This window comes from Corvus kubaryi, unplaced genomic scaffold (assembly GCF_017639235.1).
Source record: "Corvus kubaryi isolate FWS band 111438036 unplaced genomic scaffold, C.kubaryi_AGA036_p1.0 37238, whole genome shotgun sequence".
Lineage (NCBI taxonomy): Eukaryota > Metazoa > Chordata > Aves > Passeriformes > Corvidae > Corvus > Corvus kubaryi.
This window is the reverse complement of record NW_024581069.1, coordinates 1-20,176: the sequence shown is the minus strand read 5'-3', so window position 1 is coordinate 20,176 and position 20,176 is coordinate 1. Positions and strand designations below refer to the sequence as shown.

The 20,176-nt window shown below is 51.7% G+C and overlaps 1 protein-coding gene and 1 long non-coding RNA gene across 3 annotated transcripts; both read right to left on the bottom strand.

Annotated features, from left to right (window-relative positions):
- Positions 1 to 1,895: 1,895 nt before the first annotated feature.
- Positions 1,896 to 7,986, bottom strand: LOC121662241. The gene is made up of 2 exons (XR_006015242.1): positions 7,207 to 7,986; positions 1,896 to 2,244 (listed from the first exon to the last, which is right to left on the bottom strand). It is a non-coding gene; the product is annotated as an uncharacterized LOC121662241 (long non-coding RNA).
- Positions 7,987 to 11,635: 3,649 nt separating this feature from the next.
- On the bottom strand, positions 11,636 to 17,303 carry LOC121662240. Of its 2 annotated transcripts, XM_042023179.1 has the most exons (14): positions 16,959 to 17,303; positions 16,581 to 16,645; positions 16,137 to 16,466; positions 15,805 to 15,953; positions 15,401 to 15,548; positions 15,006 to 15,193; positions 14,786 to 14,923; positions 14,397 to 14,511; positions 14,088 to 14,225; positions 13,671 to 13,847; positions 13,386 to 13,541; positions 13,125 to 13,226; positions 12,313 to 12,745; positions 11,636 to 11,999 (listed from the first exon to the last, which is right to left on the bottom strand). In XM_042023179.1, the coding sequence occupies exons 1-14, from the start codon at positions 17,068 to 17,070 to the stop codon at positions 11,878 to 11,880; spliced, it is 2,373 nt and encodes a 790-aa protein (XP_041879113.1). In that variant the 5' UTR covers positions 17,071 to 17,303; the 3' UTR covers positions 11,636 to 11,877. The 2 variants fall into 2 exon arrangements, with proteins under 2 accessions (XP_041879113.1, XP_041879114.1); XM_042023180.1 differs by lacking the exon at positions 12,313 to 12,745 and having other exon boundaries at positions 11,933 to 11,999.
- Positions 17,304 to 20,176: the final 2,873 nt, after the last annotated feature.

Sequence of the window (20,176 nt, the reverse complement as noted above, 5' to 3'; positions counted from 1 at the left end):
GTTATCGCAGTCAGAGGTTCTCTCTTTTGTCTGCTTAGGGCCCCTTCAAAGTGATACATTATCTCTTCATGGGTATGGTATGTTAACTTTGGGACTATCATAACTTGCACACAAAACTGCCGTGACACACTTAGTGCTCTGATTGATAGACAAGGTGCTATTCCTATGTCTGAACACACCCACTTTGCTCCGGGAGTAGGTATTATCCACTTGTTAGATTCACTTTTCTTTGTTTCGATATTATGTCTAGTGATGATACTATCACACAAAAATTTGTATGATTCCGGTACTGCTCCTAGGCATTTTCCTTTTCCGGTTACACTTTGTATTGTGATTCCTTGGGTGTAATTTTTCTGCTCATTCCAAGAGCACTCTTTTGGGTTTGTTCCATTAGACCACTGGACTCTATGAGTTCGTCCTATAGCTTCATAATAGGGTGGTTTTACGCTAAAACATAACCAGCAATTTTCGGTTAAGTTTGGTCTGGATCTGTTTAAGGCCTGGTATGATGCTTGCATCAAATTCCAAAGAGGGTCTGAGTCCCCCTCTCTGTCCCCCTCTTTGATTATACTAATCGTTGGGTTAGGTTTTCTTGTTTTTTTACTCGATGTGGGAGCAATGTTTGTAGTTTCTTTTTGTTTAGATGGCTTGTTCTTTGGTGAAAGCACGATATTTGGGCCTATAGGGATTGGATCATGAGGTATTTGTGTCCTTCGTATCAGGAAATGGCCTCCTCTATCTAACTTAGGGCCGGGTTCCCATAATCTAGCTCCCCAAACTTTCCCGATATCCCATCCATCTGCTAAGGGGTTTGTAACATTAATCTGTATTCCATCACAGTTCCCTGCGTTCACCACTCCTCCCATAGCATCCATTTGTGGGGGTTGGCATCCACTGGGTCTCCATCCAACCTTAATATTCGGGTCTGCTCCACCCCCAGGGGGGAATCCAAAAGCCACGGTCTCACAACCCCAATATGCACAATAATAATGCCCGGGCCAATTACAATAAGACTTCCCTGGGTTTGATGCTGGGCAAAAGTAAAATCCCCTTTTATTCAAACAAGGTTTTATCACTATAATATCACAAAGCTGGCAACTAAAGCTAGGAATTCCTGGCCCTATTGCTGTGGATATTACTCTTTGATCTTCCCACCGTATCAAGGACCATTTGAATGGTTGGTGTGGATTTCCAGCATTAGTCAGCCATATCAGGTTTAACAGTGAAAACAGCGACTGAAACACAGGACTACCTCCTCTGCCTCGCCCGTCAACTGGATTGCTGCCAGCTACGGGGTGCTTCATCTTCTCGGCAGCAGGGGTTTGCCTCTCGTTTTCGTGTTTTCCTGTTTATTACTTATGCTGACAATGTGGAATTCCAACTGCACGATTATTTCAACCCACTCGCTGAGGTCTCGATTCGGTCCGATTTATCTCTTCCCTTTTCTGTATCCTCTGCAGTGGTTTTTTATGACATGCGATTCTAATTGGGCGATGACAGCTGCTACCCACACCTTTAAATCCCAATGCAGGATTGCTAATTGTAATTGTTCAGCTGATTCAAAAAGTTTATGTTCTACTATTTGTCTCCCTTCTTCCTGATATATTATTTGCCGCCTGAATCTCCGTTCACAATAAAAACACCACCAATTATAAAGGAACGTCCTACGGGCCTTCACTACTTGCGAGCAACCTCCACAATAAAAGGTTATATAGGCTTTGCACTGATTCCGGGCACAAAGTGGACAAGGCTTGTATGCTGGCCCTTGATCGCGTAAGTCACTTAATTTATTGATTAATGTTTGAACTCTAAAAAAGGTGTATGGGGGTGGGGGAATTTGGGGTTTTATCTCTCTTGGCAGTCTCTCAATTATAGGCGTAAATATTAAACGTGTCTTTTGATTTAACCTTTTAATATCTAGTGGTAGGTTCCATACTTCGGTTTGTTCCCTATTATTCATCTACACAGATTCCTTTTCCACATTTAACAACTTTCCATAAAAAGTATATAACTATTGACAATGCTAAAGCAATCACAAATCCTATTACACACTGCACAGCAAATGGCAACTTGAGAATTGGTTCAATTACAGTCTCTATCATTTGGTTTTTGTACTTATCGCTCTTCTCAATACGAGTTTGTTTTCTCCCGGAGGGCTGGTGACTTTCCACTGAGGTGGTGGTACTGGTCCCTTGATTCTGCTTGCATGTGTCCAGCCGCGTTCAGCTGTTCTGACGGCAGTTTCTGTGGTCAGCAAAACAAGATAAGGACCCTCCCATTTAGGTTTTAGAGTCTCTTCCCTCCATACCCAGATTAGTACCCAGTCTCCGGGTTCAATTTTGTGAATCTTTAAGTCTAGTGGGGGTCTTTGTACCACCAGTCCTCGTTTCCATAAATCTTCTCAGTGTTTCGCCAGTTGTGAAACATATTCATTTATAGCATAGTCTCGAATTAAAAGGTTAGTCTGTGGTTTTTCAATACGATAGGGCATACCATACACCATTTCATAGGATGAAATTCCTAAATCAGCTCTTGGTCGAGTTCTTAAAATTAATAAGGCCATTGGTAAGCATTTAATCCAAGATAATTTAGTTTCTATCATCAATTTCGTTAAAATGATTTTGATTTCCCCATTTATTCTCTCAACTTTACCTGAGCTCTGGGGATGCCATGGTGTATGGTAATCCCATCTGATTCCTATATTGTCTACTATTTCTTTAATAATTTTAGATGTGAAATGAGGTCCGCGATCTGAGTCAATTACTTCAGTTATCCCGTATCGAGGTATTATTTGCTCCAGCAACACTTTTGCTACCTGATTGGCAGTTGCCTTACCGGTAGGAAAAGCTTCAACATAGTGGGTCAAATGGTCTATTATTACAAGGAGGTATTTATACCTTCCCGCTTTCGGTAGTTCCGTAAAATCGACCTGTATATGTGAGAAGGGTCGATATGCTGGGGGTCGTCCTCCTGATTGTTTTTGCTTACTCCTACTCCGGTTCACTCTCTGACAAATTTCACAGGACCAAGTTACTGATTTTGCAATGTTATAGACCCCTACACAGGCATATAGCTGCTCAAAATGATCTACTAAGGCTTGGGTACCCCAATGTGTTTTCTGGTGAATCTTTGTAATGATGTCTATAGCTATTCCTTTGGGTAATATTTCACGACCATCTGGTAAAATATATTTATTATTTTGTTCTTTAACTCCCATAGTTTGTAATTTCTCTTTCTCTTTTTGGTCAAAACTGAGGTTCTCGTCTTTTTGTAGTATCTCTTTCATTGTAAGAAGAACACTAAGATTCCCTGCAACCCGCTTAGCTTCTTCATCTGCTACATTGTTTCCCCTAATTTGGTAACTAGTGCCCCTCTGATGGCCTCTAATATGCACTACTGCTAATCTAGAAGGGCCCCGTAGCGATTTTAAAACTCTCCGTATTAGTTCTAGGTGAATTAATTTCTTCCCTTGGGAGTTCATAAACCCTCGTTCTTCCCAGATCTTCCCAAAGGTGTGCACTATTCCATAGGCGTACTTGGAATCTGTGTATATTGAACCTGTTTTCCCTTTCAGTAATTTTAAAGCTTTCCAAAGAGCATATAATTCACATGCTTGGGCTGACCAAGTTGCACTTAAAGGTCCAGATTCTACTATTCTAAATTCTCCTTTATCAAATTTCACAATAGCATATCCTGAAATACGCTTCCCTTCTACTACTCTCGAGGATCCATCTATGAACAAGACTTCCCCTTCTTCAAGTTCTTCTTCTTCTAAATCAGGTCTTATTCGGCTTTGGTATTCTATAGTCTGAAAGCAATCATGTATTATTTCACTATTTTCTCCCGAATATAAAAATTCTGCTGGATTCATGGCTCCGGTTGTCCTAAGTGATAGTTTAGGTGATTCAATTAGTATTCCTTCATATTTTAACAATCGACTATCTGTGAGCCACTTCTCTGCCTTTTGCTGCAATACCCCTCTAATATTATGGGGGGCATAGAGAATTATGTCTCCATTAAAAGTAATTTTGTTTGTTTCTTCTACTAACAAGGCAGCCGCCACAATGATCTGGATACATACTGGCCATCCCCTACTTACAGGGTCTAGTAGTTTAGACAAATAAGCTACTGGTTTCTTCTGTCCTGCCCATTCTTGAGTTAATATTCCAAACGCTGTTCCTTCATTCGTGTTTACAAATAAATGAAAGGGTCTCTTTACATCTGGGAGACTTAGGACAGGTGCTTGGCTTAATTCTGTTTTTAATTTAACAAAATTTTCTTGATCCTGAAAGGTCCATTTGGGCAGATTGTCTTTTGCTAGTTGTTCGTATAAGAATTTAACTTTGGAACTATAATTTTCTATCCATTGTCTACAGTATCCAAATAAACCTAGCGCTTGTCTAATTTGTCTTTTGGTTTTTGGTATTGGTAATTCTAGTATTCCTTTAATGCGTTCTGGATCAATTATTTTCTGCCCTTCAAATAAATAATGTCCTAAATACTTGACTTTTTCTTCTACAAACTGTAATTTCTCTTCGGAAACCCGCAATCCTTTTAATGCTAAGAAATTTAGTAGTTTAATACTTTATATTCTAACCTCTTCCCTCTCATCCCCCGCTATTAGTAGATCATCTACGTATTGCAAAAGCACATTCCCTGATTGTACTTGGTACTCAGTTAATAGTTCTTCTAAGGCTTGCCCGAATAGGTTCGGTGATTCGGTAAATCCTTGGGGTAGTACTGTCCACCTTAGCTGTTGTTTACGCCCCATTTCTGGGTCTTCCCACTCAAAGGCGAAATAATCTCTACAGTCTTCTGCTAGTGGGCATGCCCAAAATGCATCTTTCAAATCTATTACACTATACCATTTCTTGTGTGGTCCTAACCGGCTTAATAATGTATATGGGTTAGCTACCACGGGAAATCGAGTGACTGTCCGTTTATTTATTTCTCTTAAATCATGAACTAATCGATATTTTCCATTAGTTTTCTTTACAGGCAAAATGGGAGTATTAAAGGAGGACATACAAGGTTCTAGGATTCCCTGTTTTAATAATCTATCAATTTCTGGCTTTAGTCCTTTCCGTCCCTCCAAGGAGATCAGATATTGTTTTACTCTTACCGGTATCTGAGGATCCGTTATTCGTATCTTAATTGGTGGGATATTTAGCTTGCCTATTGTGTCTGGGGAATACTATATGTTAGGATTAATATCTTTTCTGTCTGTTTCTGTAAGGGGGTATGCTCTGATAGCTAATTTTTCATTTTCAACTTTGATTTCTAATTGTAACTCAATAATCATGTCCCGTCCTAATAAATTGTAGTCCACTTCTGGGACTAGCAGGAGTTCACCTATTCCATATTTATTTTCAGATTCGAATATGACATTTTTAATTCTGTTTACTTTAAATGGTTCTCCTTTTGCCCCTATAACTTGAACCTTTTCATGTGAAAGGGTGCATCCCTCCGGTAATTGCCTAATTGTGGATCGTTCTGCCCCTGTGTCTACTAAAAAGGTGAACTCCTGGCGTTGGGGACCTATTCTTAATTTTATCAAGGGCTCCTGATGACTCCGGTCCCCTAATATATAGAGCCCCTGACTATCCTATTCAGCCTTTAATATTTCTTCATCTCTGATTCGTTCTCTGCAGTTCTTTTTTATATGCCCTCTCTTTCCACAATAAAAACAGTTTCCTTGTTCTTTTCTTTCCACTACATTCGACTTCCTCTGAAATCCTCCTGGTCGTCCTTTTCTGTCTTCCCTAACCGCTGCTACCATCATTCTTATCTGTCGCTTACTGCTCTCTTCCTCTCTCCACACATACACTTTCTGGGCTTCTCTCAATAATTCCTCTAACCCTCTATCTTGCCAATCTTCCAGCTTTTCAAGTTTTCTCCTAATATCGTCCCAGGATTTCACTACAAAGTGAGTTTTTAAGACAGCTTGCCCTAAAGGGCTTGCTGGATCTGCTCCGGAGTATAACTGTAAGGCTTTTCTCAATCTTTCTAACCACTCAGTGGGGCTTTCATCTTTTCGCTGTCTCTCATTAAAAGCTTTACTAATATTTTGGCCACGAGGTACAGCTTCTCTGATTCCCTGAATCACTATAGTTCTTAAATCCCCCATGTGGACCCTATGTTCGGCATTCTGGTTATCCCAGTTGGGATTTTGTAATGGCCATTTAGTGTCTGCCTGTGGTCCTTGGGCATGGCGAGCATCCCATATTCTCATGCCAGCCCGCCTAATCATTTCTTTTTCTTCTGATGTAAACAACTGGCTTAATATTGAATTCATTTCCCCCCAGGTATAAAGACTGGGTCCTAAAAATTGATCTACCCTCTCAGCTACTCCTAATGGGTCATCTAATAAACTCCCCATTTCAGTTCTCTTGAATTCTCGCAGGTCCCCTGAATTTAAAGGGACAGAAACATATCCAATCCCTGGCTGGGCTCCTCCCATGGGCACCTCTCTCAGGGGGTACATCTGAGCTTGTTCTCGTTGACTCCTAGTTCTCCTCCTGACTGGGATGGGGGACCCTTGTTCTTCGTTTAGTGGCGCATTAAGGGGAATTGGCGGTGGTGGTGCCTCTGGTACTGGTGCCGGGGGCACATATGGGGGTGGATTCAGTAACAGTTCATCTTCCTGCTCCCCTTCTTTCCTTTCTTTCTTTCTTTCGTTTAAAGGAAATAAAGCTACCTGGGGTTTTTCTAACCACATTGCAGCATACGCACTCTCTTCTGGGTTAGGTGGGCTCTTATCGTTTACCCACAGGTTTAACTGCTGTCTCACCCAATCCTCGTCTGACCCAAAAACTGGCCAAATCACATTCTTTCGTATTTTCTTCCCCCCCCCATATTTTAGTACAAAATTCTATCATTCTAGCTTGACGTTTTCCGAGCGAACTGGGAAAGTATCTCCAATTATTCAACATAAATGCTAGGGGGGTGTTTTGGGGTATCCCTGGGGCCTTCTCTACTGGGGCCCTCCCCATGGGGACCGAAGGCTTGCTGCCCTTCGCCCCCATCTTCTGAGATATCTGCACACACACACACACTCACTCCCCTTATTCCTAGCCCGGTCCCTCGCGGGAGTCGGGAAACGTAGTACTAAAGGGTCCGCACTCGCTTGGTTCAGTATTTCAAACCTCTCAGTCGTTATATCTCAGGAAACCCAATCCCGCCCGAACGGTACGCCTTTATACTCACGCAGTCCTGCGTCTTCGTCTGGACTTTAGTGCACTAAATTTTATGGGATTTAACCGGTTCTCAATTGCTCATCATTCTAGGATTTAGGTTCATCGGAGTGGGGGTAAGCGTACTACCAACCCCTGGGCCGAGGAATACCTCGGGGCGCCTCCCTGAGGGATGGTAGATTGCTACCTTCCCATCAGAGTCACGGCACCAGATTGTAAAGAGTGATCAGTAAAATGGACGATACACTCTCAATTTAATAAATGAAATTTATTAAAAATTAAGCAAGTAGAATGTGAGCAAAAGCAGCGCTGGGTGACAGGGGGGGTGTCTGCTCCACCGACTGCCACGGTAATACTCTAAATTATTGTCCTTTTATACTCTCGTACTTCCGCTTTCTTGTTCCTGTATTGCTCTCTTGATTGTAGCTTGTGGCTCCCTTTGCGCATGTGCCTCTTGTTGCTAGGGGGTCTTTTTCTGCCTCCCGGTGGTCGTTGAGGCTGAAGTAAGAAGTCTTCCTCTCTTGTCCTGTTCATGACCCTTATCTTTTTCTTCCATATTTGGTATACTATCTCTCTACTTACATAACTTGTAAACGGAAGCAGGCAGAAGCAATACATATTTGGCGATACATGTTTCACAAACCACAAAGATACACCGTTGGCAATTCATATGATACCGGATATATGGCGTAACTCTGCAAGCACATCCTCTTTGCAGTCGCGGAGGAGAACTCATCTACCTCTATAGTTTAATAAACATTTGCAGCTATAGTTTAATAAACATTTGCAGCTTTTAACAGCAGCTCTGGAGGAGAGCAAAGCCTTCCTGCCCTGCCCCCAGGAGATGCCTTTTGTTGGGGTTTCAGTTTAGTCTTAGGTTTTTTTCCTGTTAAAGGAATTTTCTCCCATAGGCATGTTGCTAGGGGACAAATAGCTGTACTTAAGAAAGACAAAAAGGGGGGTGGGGCGGGCCTGGCTACTCCTTTGTCTACACCTGGGTGTGGGGTCAGTTTGCTCTGAGCGTTCGGAGAGAGGAGCTGCAGAGAAAGGAGCTGCTGCTTCTTTCTTTTGGCCGTTCTTTCTTCCTGCTGGAAACAACGCCGGGATCCCAAAGCTGCTTTCCCTGCCCTGCTGGAGGCCGGGCTGCGGCTGCCCTGCCCCACTGCTGCTTCGATCTTGCGCTGCGTTGTAGCCGTGCTCGCCCTGCCTGCCTGGGCCTCCGTGGGGTTCTCCCATCTGGATACATCTCGTCTGCCACCCGAGGTTTGTGTTCGTCCCTGCAGCTCCAGCCTGCCGTTCTAGCCTGCCATTCCAGCCTGCTGTTCCAGCCTGCTGTTCCCGAGAGTCCGGGATCGGCTGCCCAGGGGTTTGTGAAGCCTTTATTCCATCCCTTCCCGGGATCCCGGGTCACCGGTGCCGCGTGCTCCCCGAGCTCGCTCCGGAGCGCCCCCTGCAGCCGCGGGGGAACCATCGCACCTGCCCTGCTCACCGGGAGCCGCCAGCGCCCCTGCCGGCTGCGAGCGGAACTGCACCCGAGGGGAAAGGGCCCGGCAGCCGAGAAGGCTGGGACTGGGTTTGTGTTTGCTGTCACTGCCAGAGTTATTGCTGTTTTGTTTGACTGGTTATATATATAACAGTAAAGAACTGTTATTCCTATTTTCCCACATCTTTGCCTAAAAGCCCTTGATTTCAAAATTATAATAACTCGGCGGGAAAGGGGTTACATCTGCCATTCCAAGGGAGGCTTCTGCCTTCCTTAGCAGACACCTGTCTTTCAAACCAAGACACCAGGTGATCCATGACTGTGAGACATGCGCTGCGATCAAGCAGGCCAAGCGGGTGAAGCCCCTGTGGTACGGTGGGCGATGGTCCAAATACAAGTATGGGGAGGCCTGGCAGATTGATTACATCACACTGCCTCAAACCCGCCAAGGCAAGCGCTGTGTGCTCACAATGGTAGAAGCCACCACTGGATGGCTGGAGACCTATCCTGTGCCTCACGCTACTGCCCGGAACACCATCCTGGGCCTGGAAAAGCAAGTCCTTTGGAGGCATGGCACCCCTGAGAGAATTGAATCTGACAATGGGACTCATTTTAAGAACAGCCTTATTAACACCTGGGCTAGAGAACATGGCATTGAGTGGGTGTACCACATCCCTTACCATGCACCAGCTGCAGGCAAAGTGGAACGGTGCCATGGATTGTTGAAAACCACCTTGAAGGTACTAGGTGGGAGAACTTTCAAAAATTGGGAGCAGCATCTGGCAAAGGCCACCTGGTTAGTTAACACCTGAGGTTCCACCAATAGAGCTGGTCCAGCCCAATCTGAATCCCTGCATACGACAGATGGAGATAAGGTCCCAGTAGCGCATGTCAGAGGTCTGTTAGGAAAGACTGTGGGGATAAATTCTGCCTCGAGTACAGACCAACCCATCCGTGGGGTTGTCTTTGCTCAGGGACCTGGTTGCACATGGTGGGTAATGCAGAAAGATGGAACAACACGTTGTGTACCACAGGGAGATCTGATTGTTGGGTGAAAACCATCTGTAGTGTGAAATGCCTGGGTACCACTGCTTGCTGAGGGTCACTGTCACTGGTCGTACATAGCTGTATATATATATATGTATATGTATGTATTGATGTGTGTGTGTAGAGTTAGAATATCTTCGTTTGGGCATTGAGCCAATGATATGGGATAAGGGGTGGAAAGTCTTGGGGTGACTTTGTGATGTGTATCCCGTATCACTGCCCTACGCCCAGAAATTAACTTTGTGCCTTTCTATGCCTCTAAACTGAGCCTGAGAGAGGGAAGGAAAAACGGGGCAAAACTTTTTCAAGCAGTTTGCAGCTTGTTCAGGGTCACACAGAGATAGGGACTTTCTTTTTCCCAGCTGTAGCAGGGGAGGGAGGAGGCACCCAGCTTGCTGCTTCCCTGGTCAGCTTTTGGCCAGTTCTTCAGCTTTTCTCCAAAGGGAGACTGAGAGCTGAATTTTTTTCATTCCCTGGAATTTTGGATTTTCTCTCTTTTCAGATGGACTGCTTCAATATCAGAGCACATCGGGAGGACTTTCCACGGAGCACAGAGGGCCTGGCCCTGGGCCAAGCCCCAGCTCCGAGGAGACCAAAGGAAGGACTCTAACATTTCCTCAAGTTTTTCCTCCACACTGAAAGATTTTATTATTTAGCATTATTTTCCTTTTCCCGTGTGTTTGTTAAATAAATAGTTTTTATGTCCTTCTCTTTCCTTTGAGGAAAACTTTTTTTTTCCCGAACCAGGTTCAGGAGAGGGGTGGTTGTGCCTTCTCTCAGAGGATATCTTTCTAAATTTGGCCAAACCGGCACATATGCAAAGGAACCAAACTTACAAAAGTGTGAAGAACTCGTGACCTGTTGTCCGTCTTGGGGTCCCTCTTGGCAGTAGCCTCTGGCTACCCTGGGTGTACCTTTGAAGGCCTTTCAAATAAATACCTACCTTTATTCCCTTATTCTGGTCTAGTCTGTTTTTAGGTGGCCTCTCAAGGCATCAGCAGGGGCTGCGATCCCACACTTGTGGAGACCAGAACCACCCCCAGGATCCCAACACTGCCTGACAGCGCTCCGGACACCGGGATGGCCGCGCGTCCGAGTCTCGGCCACTGTGCTGCTGCTTCCTTTGCTCGTAGACGCACCCAGAGGCCACTGTTAAGCCCGGATGGTCTGTGGTTCTGCCCTCTTCCTGATCCCGTGCAGGGATGGAGCACTGCTGGGCTTTCAGGAAGCTGCTCTTGAAAACTTCCAGCATTCCAAGCTCCTTTGCCCTCCATGGAGGCTTGCCACGGAATTCCTCACAGCTGCCTCCGGAGCATCCTCCTGTTGGCTGTTCTAAAATCCAGGGCCTTCAGGGTGCTCAGCAAGACCTCTGACTCCACACTGTTGTGGAACTGGACCTTCAGGACAGGGACCTTTCCAGCCTGAGCTGCCCTCGTTCCTCTGTGTCTCTGCACAAGACACAGCATGGTGTGGATACAAAAATGCTGCTAGCAAGGATTTTCTGGCTGTTTTCTAATCCTTTGAGAGACTTTTCTCTCTCACAGAAGAGGTAGCAGAGTTATGTAAACAACCAAGCCACCTGCACCCTATAAAAGTCTTGTTTATAGTACAGTAGAAAATATTTTGACAATGGATGCTTTAGGATTTTAGCCAATCACCCCAAGGGGGGGCTGATCCTTTGTCCAATTAGACTATGAAGAAAAAAGTCTATAAAAGAGTTTGTAAAATAATTAAATAAATCAGTCTTGCTGCACAATTCCTGCCTGCGGGATCTTCTCTCTTCCTCCCTACAGCTGCGGGACACGGTGATATACCCTAGGGTTGCAGTAATAGCACAGAAGAGAGAGGCAGGAGGGGCCTGTGTGTCCCAGGGCTCAGGTTTTGGGCCGCTTCAGCACCACAGAGATGCAGGTCAAGTGAAGAAGCCAAACTGTTTATTAATAGGAGGCGAAGCGAAGGGATGAGCTGGGAGGAAAAAAGGGGACGGGCAGGGTCTGAGGGCTGGAGGGATGGAGCTGTCAAAAGGGAGGGAGAGGGCAGGAGCTATGGGAGCTTTCCACAGGCTCAGCTGTGACCAGCATCAGCTGTGCCTGGAGGTCCAGCTGCTCTACTCCAGTCTCCAGATGGTCTCATCTTCCAGGATATCTGGAGGTCTTAAAGGGACTCTGGTTCTGAGCCAGCAGATGAACGTAGTTCAGCAGCTCTTTTGTTGAATATTTTCTGAACTACGATGTTTTTCTGGGAAGGGCTGTCGTCTCTCCTCAGGGCTTGAAGGGCTGGAAGAGACAGGAACAGAGGCACGGTCAGAGCCTGGATCTGCGGGAATCCAAGCAGACCTTCCTGCCAGGGCCATCTCACCCAGCTCCTGCCATGGCCAGAAGACAGCAGGGGCCAAGGAGATCAGCCAGAAGGTGCTGGCCGTGAAGCTCCCCACCGTGTCCCTGAAACCTCTCTGTGCTCTGCCCACGTCACCCCGAGTCCACACATGGAGCAAAGCCCCCACAGCCAGGGCAGGGATTGCAGCTCCCGAGCCAGGCATTGCAGCTCGCCCCTGCCAGCCCCCGCTGCCAGCCCGCTGCCCTCACTCACCCTCACTGAGGAGCTGGAGCTCTTCCTTGTGCCCCCTCAAGAACACCCTGGCAGCCCCTGGGAGCACAGAGGCGGTCACGGCCCCGCGGCACAGCTCCCTCGCAGCGGCGCTGCCAGCCCCGTGGCCACCCGCTCTCCTGCCCCGGCAGGGCTCAGCCCGGGCCCTTGCCGCATCCTGACGCCCGAGGGCACGGCTGCGAGAGGGCGGCAGCGGCCCCGAGGGCAGGCGGGGCTCCACGGCCCCGGGCCCGGATCCCGCTGCCGGGGCAGCAGCCGGGGCTGGGGCCGAGCTGCGGCGGGGCGGGGAGGGGCCCCGGGCTCGTGGCTCACCCATGAACCTGAGGGCCGCCTCTCGCAGGGACTCCTGCGGGCTCTCCACGAACGGCAGCGCCTGGTGCAGGCGCTCGGCCGCTCGGCTCCTGTCCTCTGCCAGCTGCAGAGAGCGCCAGGAGGGAAGGGTTGGCGCGGGCTCAGCCCCTTGGCCGGGCTCTCTGCGCCCAGCCCTGGCCTCCCCTGCCCGCACGGCCCCGAGGCCCGGCCAGCAGCCGCTGGCGCCGGGCTCTGGAGGGGGCCGAGGGCCGGCTGCTGCCCGGGGAGCCGCGGTGCCGCCCCGCGCCACAGCCCAGCGGGGCCGGGGCTCCATCGGCACCCGGCTCGGGGCCACAGGAGCCTGGAGAAGAGCCCGGGGAAGGGAGCAGCGTGTGGGGCGCAGGCTGGCGCCCCTGGTGCAGCGCTGGGCAGGGGCACAGCTGCCAGCCCCACACACTGGGCTTCTCCAGGCTGTGCCTCAGCCTTCTCCAGTCAGGCTTTACCAGGCACTCGGCGAACGTCAACAGCTGCTCCTTCTTCACCAGTCGCTTGAGATTCCTCCTTTTCAGGAACCCGGCCGCACAAAGAAGAGTTTCCATCGAGGCCTGGAGAGCAGCAGAGGCACAGAGATGGCACCGCAGCCCAGGGCACAGGACTCGTGTCCCTGTTCCAAGGCCAGGAGGATGCTGAAGCCCAGGAGGTACCAGGGCAGGAGGCAGCTGAGCCCCGTCCTTGGGATGCAGCAGCATCACACAAAACCTCACCTCTGCCACGTGGCGGTTCTCCTCATGGCAGTGCAAGAAGAGTAGGAGCAGGCTTTGGCTCACAATCCTCTCCAGGGGCTTTTTTCCCTCCTCCACTACCAACTCCATCACCTTGCAGAAGAGGTGAATGGAGAACAGCTGCACATGGCTGTTGTCCTGGTGGAAAAGGATAAGACCCTAAGACCAATTACTCCAGGTTCCCCAAGGAAAAGGCCTGAAAATCCATAAGGCTCGAAGTTTTTCAGGTAGCACCCAGTGCCTATGGGTGGGGGCACAGAGCCTTACATTTTCAAAGAGTGGCAGGAGCGCCTCAGCCAGTTTCGGGGCAGTGGTGCTGGATACCAGGATGTCTTTGTTCTCGAGCGCGTTCATGAACACAGAGAGGGACATCCTGACCACCTCTCCATCTGCATCGCCCAGCAGCTCCACAAGGCGTTGGGACAGGCTGCCCATTCTTCTGGCCTGTGTGGAACACAGGGCTGTGCTGTGAAGCCATGAACGGCTGCACTGCCTACACCACCCTGGCCCTGCAAGCCCACCCTGCTGCCGCAGGGCCCAGAGGCCAAAGGCCTGTCCCGAAGCACTGGGGCAGCTGAGCCGGGAGGCAGGAGAGCTGGGAGCAGCTGCCTCAGCTCCTGAAGCCCAGCCAAGCCCATGTGACTGCTTTCCCCAGCGCAGCTTCGGCCGCTGCCGCCTTCTCACCATCACGGGATCCTTGCTGAGCACCACGAGGCCTCTGAGTGCCAGGCGACATCTCTGCCTGCACTCGCTCAGCAGGTACCTGGACATCATCTCCAGGACACTGTCACCGCATTCCCTCAAGTCCAGGCACTCGAGGACCTGAAAGGCACAGGGCAGTGACAGGGGAGCCGGCCGGCAGGAGCCCGGAACCGCCCAGGGCTGGGCCCAGGCAGCAGCGCAGGGCGCGGGCACGTCCCAGGCAGCTGCGGCTACGAGAGGGCACAGAGGCGGGAGGCAGCTCAGCGAGGCAGCGCTGGCTGTCAGGCTCACCTCCACAAGGAATGCCAGGAAGGGCAGATCCCAGTGTGGCTCCTCCCTGCTCAGCAGCCCAAGCAGGTGGAGTGCAATCCCAGCACACATGGGGAGGGAGACCCGGCGCATCTCTCTGGCAGAGGGAAAAAGGCATCAAGGCTGTGAGCTGGGGGGGCAAACATCTCCCAGGACTGACTCACAGAGGTCTGGTCTTTCCCCAGCATCCCTGCAGGGGATGTGGGCACTCTGGGAGGTGGCTGCTCCTGAGCACCCTTCTCCAGCCTTTTCCAGCGTCCTTGGCCATCCCTCATTGACCAGGCCCTCTGGCCCATGGCCACAAGGACTGTGTGGGGCACCGCGGGCACAGGGCACAAGTGCCGGGGGCAGTGGGGAGAAGGGGGTCTCACCTGGCCAGCAGACCCACTGCATAGTGCTGGGTGTCAGCACACAGCAGCGTGTCCCAGCCACGCTTGCGCTCCATAGCCACCACCTCATTGTCACAGCGCAGTCGACAGAGCAGAGCCTTCATGGCCTGCACTGCAAACCTGTGTGCAGAGCAAAGCCCAGGTCACACTGGGAGCACTGGCGCTGGCCACAAGGGCATGGGAAGGACAGGAGGACTGGGACCTGTTGGGGTTGGTGGGAAGGCGGTGTTCCTCCCAGCACGCTCTCCAGAAGTGATCAACTTCCTCTGGCATCTGCTGTGTGGTGATGACAACTTGGGAGAGCAGAGCCACAAAGATGCAGGAGGAGTAAAGGTTCACTGCCTCGTGGCACCAAGGCACCTGGACAATCACCCACAGCCCCAGAGTTGCCTGCAAAAGAAGCAGCCCGAGACAGCACTCGGTGCCAAGCTGTCCATGTGGCAGGGCCTGAGGGGAGACGCAGGGGGAGCACCGGGCCTGGTGTCCCCTGAGCCTGCCCCTAGCCCAGGTTTCACCCAGTGCTTGAGGCAGGGAGAGGATGGAGAGCTGCTGGAGCGGCAGCTTGGGGGTGAACAAAGGCCAGTTCCAGAAACTCACAGCCAGGGCGAGGACCGGTGTGTCGTCCCCATCAGAGGTGCACATGCTGTGCAGAGGCCAGTCCTCCATCACACAGAGCAGTGTTGGCAGCACCTTCTCCAGTGTGCTGCCTGACAAGCCTAGGAGTCTCCACATCATTGTGGCAGCTCTGTGGGATCGGAGCTCTGAGTCAGGGGCGTCTCAGTCACAGTACCATGCCCTGTGCAGCTGTGGGGGCCCAGGTGACAGAGCCCCGGTGCCCTGAGGGGCAGGGAGGGAGCATGGCAGCAGGCTCAGGAAACAGAGGGGCCCGAGGGTCCTGCAGCTCTCCGCCTGTCTGGCAGACCCCATTGGACAGGCGGCACAGGGCGATGGGCCCTAAGGGCTGGTGAGCCCCGAGCTCTCAAGGCAGCTGGGCCCCGTACCTGTCGCACGATGGGGCACAGCGCAGGAGGGTCAGCACCACATCAGCGGGGTGCTCTTCAGCCAGCCTCAGAAGGTTAAAGCCCAGCCTGGCGCCCACAGTGACATGGGACCCGAGACTCTGGTGAATGTTCCTCACCATGGCTGGCACCTGGAGGAGGCATGGGGAAGACTTGGAGCACTGTCCAAGGGAGCAACTTCCCCAGCTGCCCCCAAGAAATGCTTCCCTTCTCGACTCACTGTTCTGGTCTCAAAGGCTGAGGGGGCCCAGAAGCCGTGGCTTGAGGGGGCACACGATCCTTGGAGTCTCCAGCCCTGGCCCCAGGCTGCTTACCTGCTGCTGAGAAGAATCAGCACTCGCCTTGAAATAACCCAGTTCGGGAGCATGAATCCCAGTGGGAATGGGTGTAGTGTCAGTATTTGGGATGCCCTGAGTCTCTCCGGTGTCGGTGTTTGTGATGGCCATGTCCTCAGTCACTGCCCTGTCAGTCTTCACCGTGTGATCATTCATTGGACTGTCAGAGTCTTCTGAGGGTGCAGTGATATCTGTGCTGACATCAGGCTCTGCCTGGAGCTCGGTCAGCCCAGAGTCAGGCTCAGCTGTGCCCTCAGTTGCTGTGGTGCTGGTCTTTCCACGCCGAATGCGGATGAACTTCCGGAACATCTGCAGGAGAACAAAGGACAGGGAAGGGAGGGCTGTTCCAAGGGGTGCTCCAGGCGCGGTGCTCGGCTGAGCAGCGACAGCAGGCCCAGCCCAGGTGGGGATGGCTGCAGGTACCTGCACTGTTCTCTGGAAGCGGCCACGGGCACGGTCCTGCTCTTGTGTCCGGTCCGGGGCTGCATCTGGCAAAGAGCGAGCGCAGCCAGAGCTGAGGGGCTGCAGGAGAGGCCGGAGAACGCAGCCCAGCCCTGCGCTCCCCAGGCAGGGACAGCCCCGGGATGCCCAGGGGATGGAGCATGGCTGCTGCGGGGGGTCTGGCCCGGCCCCTCTTCCATCCTATCCATGGGCCTGTTCTCCAGGGATGCGATGGGATGGGATGGGATGGGATGGGACGGGACGGGACGGGACGGGATGGGATGGAATGGGATGGGATGGGATGTGATGGCGCCAAGCTGGCTGCCACCATCAGCCCTGTGGCCCAGCTCTGTCACTCACCGTCCTGCCATGGCTGGAACTGCTCCAGCTCTTCAGGCTGTTGTGCTGGGGCAGCTCCAGGGCCTTTTTTCCCCCTGAACACCTTGAACAGGTGACGGAATCTGCCCGCCATGCCACAGTCTGGCCTCGAGGGCACCTTCAAGAGAGATTCCTTGGGAAAGCTCTGAGTGAACAAGTCCTGCACTTGTGCCTTGAAGGCACCAGCAGCAGAGAAGCCTCCGGAAGGCTACAGGACAGCAAGTCCTGCAGCCTGGTCTCAAAGGGCTCCTGCCACAAGCACAGGAGACTCCTCGTCAAGGATTGTGGTCAGCAAAGCCAACGGTCTGGCCTTGAGGGCACCGGCCACAGGGATGGCCGCCAGCCCTGCCTCTGCCCACGGCCCCTTCTTGGCAGCAGCCAGGGGCCGTGCCCCAGCAGGGCCCCCTGCCCTCCTGGTCCCCAGCCAGCCCAGCCGCAGCACCTCGGGGTGGTCCCCACCCTCGTGCTGAGGCCCGGCCGTGAGGGCTTCTGCCGCAGGCCTGGGAGATGCTCGGGGGAAGCGCCAGAGCAGCGGGCGGCAGGAACGAGGCGGCTGCCTGGAGGCTGCTTATGGCCTCTGACAGCCACTTCCTCGGGCCTTCCCACCACCCCAGCCCCTCAGGGGCCTCCTGTTGTTCTGCCAAGGGGCAGAGGCGATTTAAAGGACACAGACAGCACTGGAAAGAATGCTCTTATTTTACTGTGAAATTAAGGAACTGCAAATGTAAAATGATACATTCAGTAAAACTAGGGGCTTGGCTTTAGCAACAAGCAAAAATAAGCAAGGTAATGCACCTAACTATTACTATCCAAGAGAAAGGAGAGGGATTTAGAAAGATGCATCACCAATTGCCTAAATACCTTACCATCATCCAGATCTGCAGTCCCTGGGGAGCCCCGTTTTGCAGCAAGGAGCTGGAGAACCCTTCCCGTCAATTGGGAAAATCCTATGGGTGCATCTACCCATATGTGAGGCCTCCAAATTTGCCCCAAACGTGGGTCCAGCTTTTATAGGCCCAAATCAGGAAGCCCAAGTGACCTGATTGTGTTTTTAGCCCGGAAACACCTGGATCTGATGGCACACTTTGCAACCAGCAGGGGCCACAGCTTGGCCAGTGCCCAGGCCTTGCCTGGGAGGGTTTCCCCTCAAACACCCTGCAAACAAACCTTTATTCATGTCAGCTGCGGAAAGCTTCTTAAATTATCCATTTCTTGCAGATAACTGTACACGGTTATGGGAAAGTTTCTAAAGCAGCCCGTTTGGCGTTAAACAGCTAGCATAAGCATCTTTGTCATCTGTTTTTAGCTAAATAATACTGATGGTGTTAGTCACAGATTGGCCAGGGTTCATCCTGTAGGTCAGCTCCGGCTGAGGCCTGCTGCTCAGGCCTCAGCACATCAGTCACTCCTCTGACTTACAGGATGAATCATGGTTGTCACACTGCCTCTGCAGTTGTTGCATGTAGGGTTGGTTGATCTTGAGGCGTAGCTGCAAGCTGCCTTCCCTGTACTCTGTGCTGGATGAGTCGTACAATACAAGGAATGAAACAAGGAATAAACAAGAAGGTAGCAGCTGCACAAAGGGAAAGGAGAAAGGGCCCCTTTGAGCCACAGACTCCCTGGCAGCCACAAGAATATATCTGGTTCCCAACATTCCCATATCTGGGTTGGTACATGGGCTAATTTTCTCATCTCCCTAGTTGTCTGTTTTCCTACTTTTCCATTGTCATCAATTTGTAAGTGACAGTTGGATTCATTTTCTTTCCTGCAAACTCCTCCTTCTTCTGCCGGCAGTCTAAAACCACACGATGCTGGAAAATCGCATTCCGCGTTTGCGTGAATTGGTCGGCCATAAGGTCAGGGGCGGCAGCCGTCTGGTTAGTTATTATCTCTGAGACAGCTTGCAGTCTTATTATCCAATTCAGATTATAGGCAGGTTCTCTGGCCCCTGACACCAATTGGCTAGGGCTCCATGGAGCCGGTCCATAATGTTGTGTAACTCTCTCAGGTGGCCGTTCATCATGTCCCCATCTTTGGGAGCTTCCCTTACTTAGGGAGGTGTCAAGAGACCATGTTTCTCTGACCAAATCATGATATGCTTTGACTCTGAGCCCCATCCCCTGACTTTGTGTCCATGTCCCTGATGGGCCTATTGTTAAGGATGTGCAGTGCATCAGTGAGATGGCTTCTCCACCAGGACAGGTGTCCATCTCCCAGGACAGGATCTCCTCCTGGACAGGAAGAACTTTCCCCAGCACAGATTCAGGCCGTGGCGGCCTTTGAGGCTCAGGGTGTTTCTCCTGCAGCTCCTTGCAGGTCTCCTCTCCCCGTGCCGGCTCTCCTGCGCCACAGAACTCTGCCGGCTGCAGCTTTGCAAACGTCAGGTCCAGGTCTGGATGTTCCTGCACGATTTGCTTGAGGTCCTTGGGGGCTGCAGCCGATCCACTGTTGTTGTGTTCCCCCTCGGCACGGAGCCCATGGATCTGATGGCCCCTGGCCAGGGCCTGGCACAGGAGGTGGAACCTGGGTGCTGCTGCAGCGGCGCCGGGGGAGCCCCAGGACTCGCTGTGGCCGCTGTGGCAGCCGCAGCACAGCCCGTTCCCAGCGAGGAGCCCAGGGCTCCGTGGGGCTCTGCAGGACCTCGGCCCTGGGGCTCGTCTGCATCAGCCCGGGCAGCTGGGCTGGACTTGGCTTTGTTTGTGTCTCTGGCTGCCCTGGCACAGCAGCTGCCCAGCGCCCAGGGGACAGCAATGGGAGCGGGGCAGGTCGGGGTGAGCTTCAGTGTCTGTGCCCGGCAGAAATGCCAAAGCCTTCCCTAAGGAGCAGCGAGTGCTGCCAGAGCACAGGATGCTGCTGCTGCTGCTGCTGCTGCTGAGCACGGGACGGGCCCAGGGATGATCCCAGACAAAGCCGGGATGGGAGCCACAAACAACGGGAGGAGGAGGGGGAGGGGCAGGAGAGGAGGAGGAGGAGCGAGGGGGGAGGGCGGATGGAGGAGCAGGAGCGGGAGGAAGAGGGGGGAGAAAAGGGGAAGGGCGGGAGGAAGAGGCGGGACAGAGGAGGCAGGAAGAGGAGCCTCCACGTGCATCCATCGCTCTCTGTGTCCGCAGCTCTCGGCGCCGGGAGCATCGCGCCCCTCATCCCGCAGGTGACCGGGGTATCCGGCAGCTCGGAGGGAGTTTTGGGGCACCCCTAATCCT

What these genes read in the sequence shown, in the direction of transcription:
- LOC121662240 (XM_042023179.1), bottom strand. Translation starts at nt 17,070, where the DNA reads ATGGCGGGCAGATTCCGTCACCTGTTCAAGGTGTTCAGGGGGAAAAAA. An exon ending in TGTGCCCCATCGTGCGACAG is followed by an intron (nt 15,549 to 15,804) that starts GTACGGGGCCCA and finishes CCGATCCCACAG; the next exon opens with AGCTGCCACAATGATGTGGA. An exon ending in TCCTGGCATTCCTTGTGGAG is followed by an intron (nt 14,226 to 14,396) that starts GTGAGCCTGACA and finishes TGTGCCTTTCAG; the next exon opens with GTCCTCGAGTGCCTGGACTT.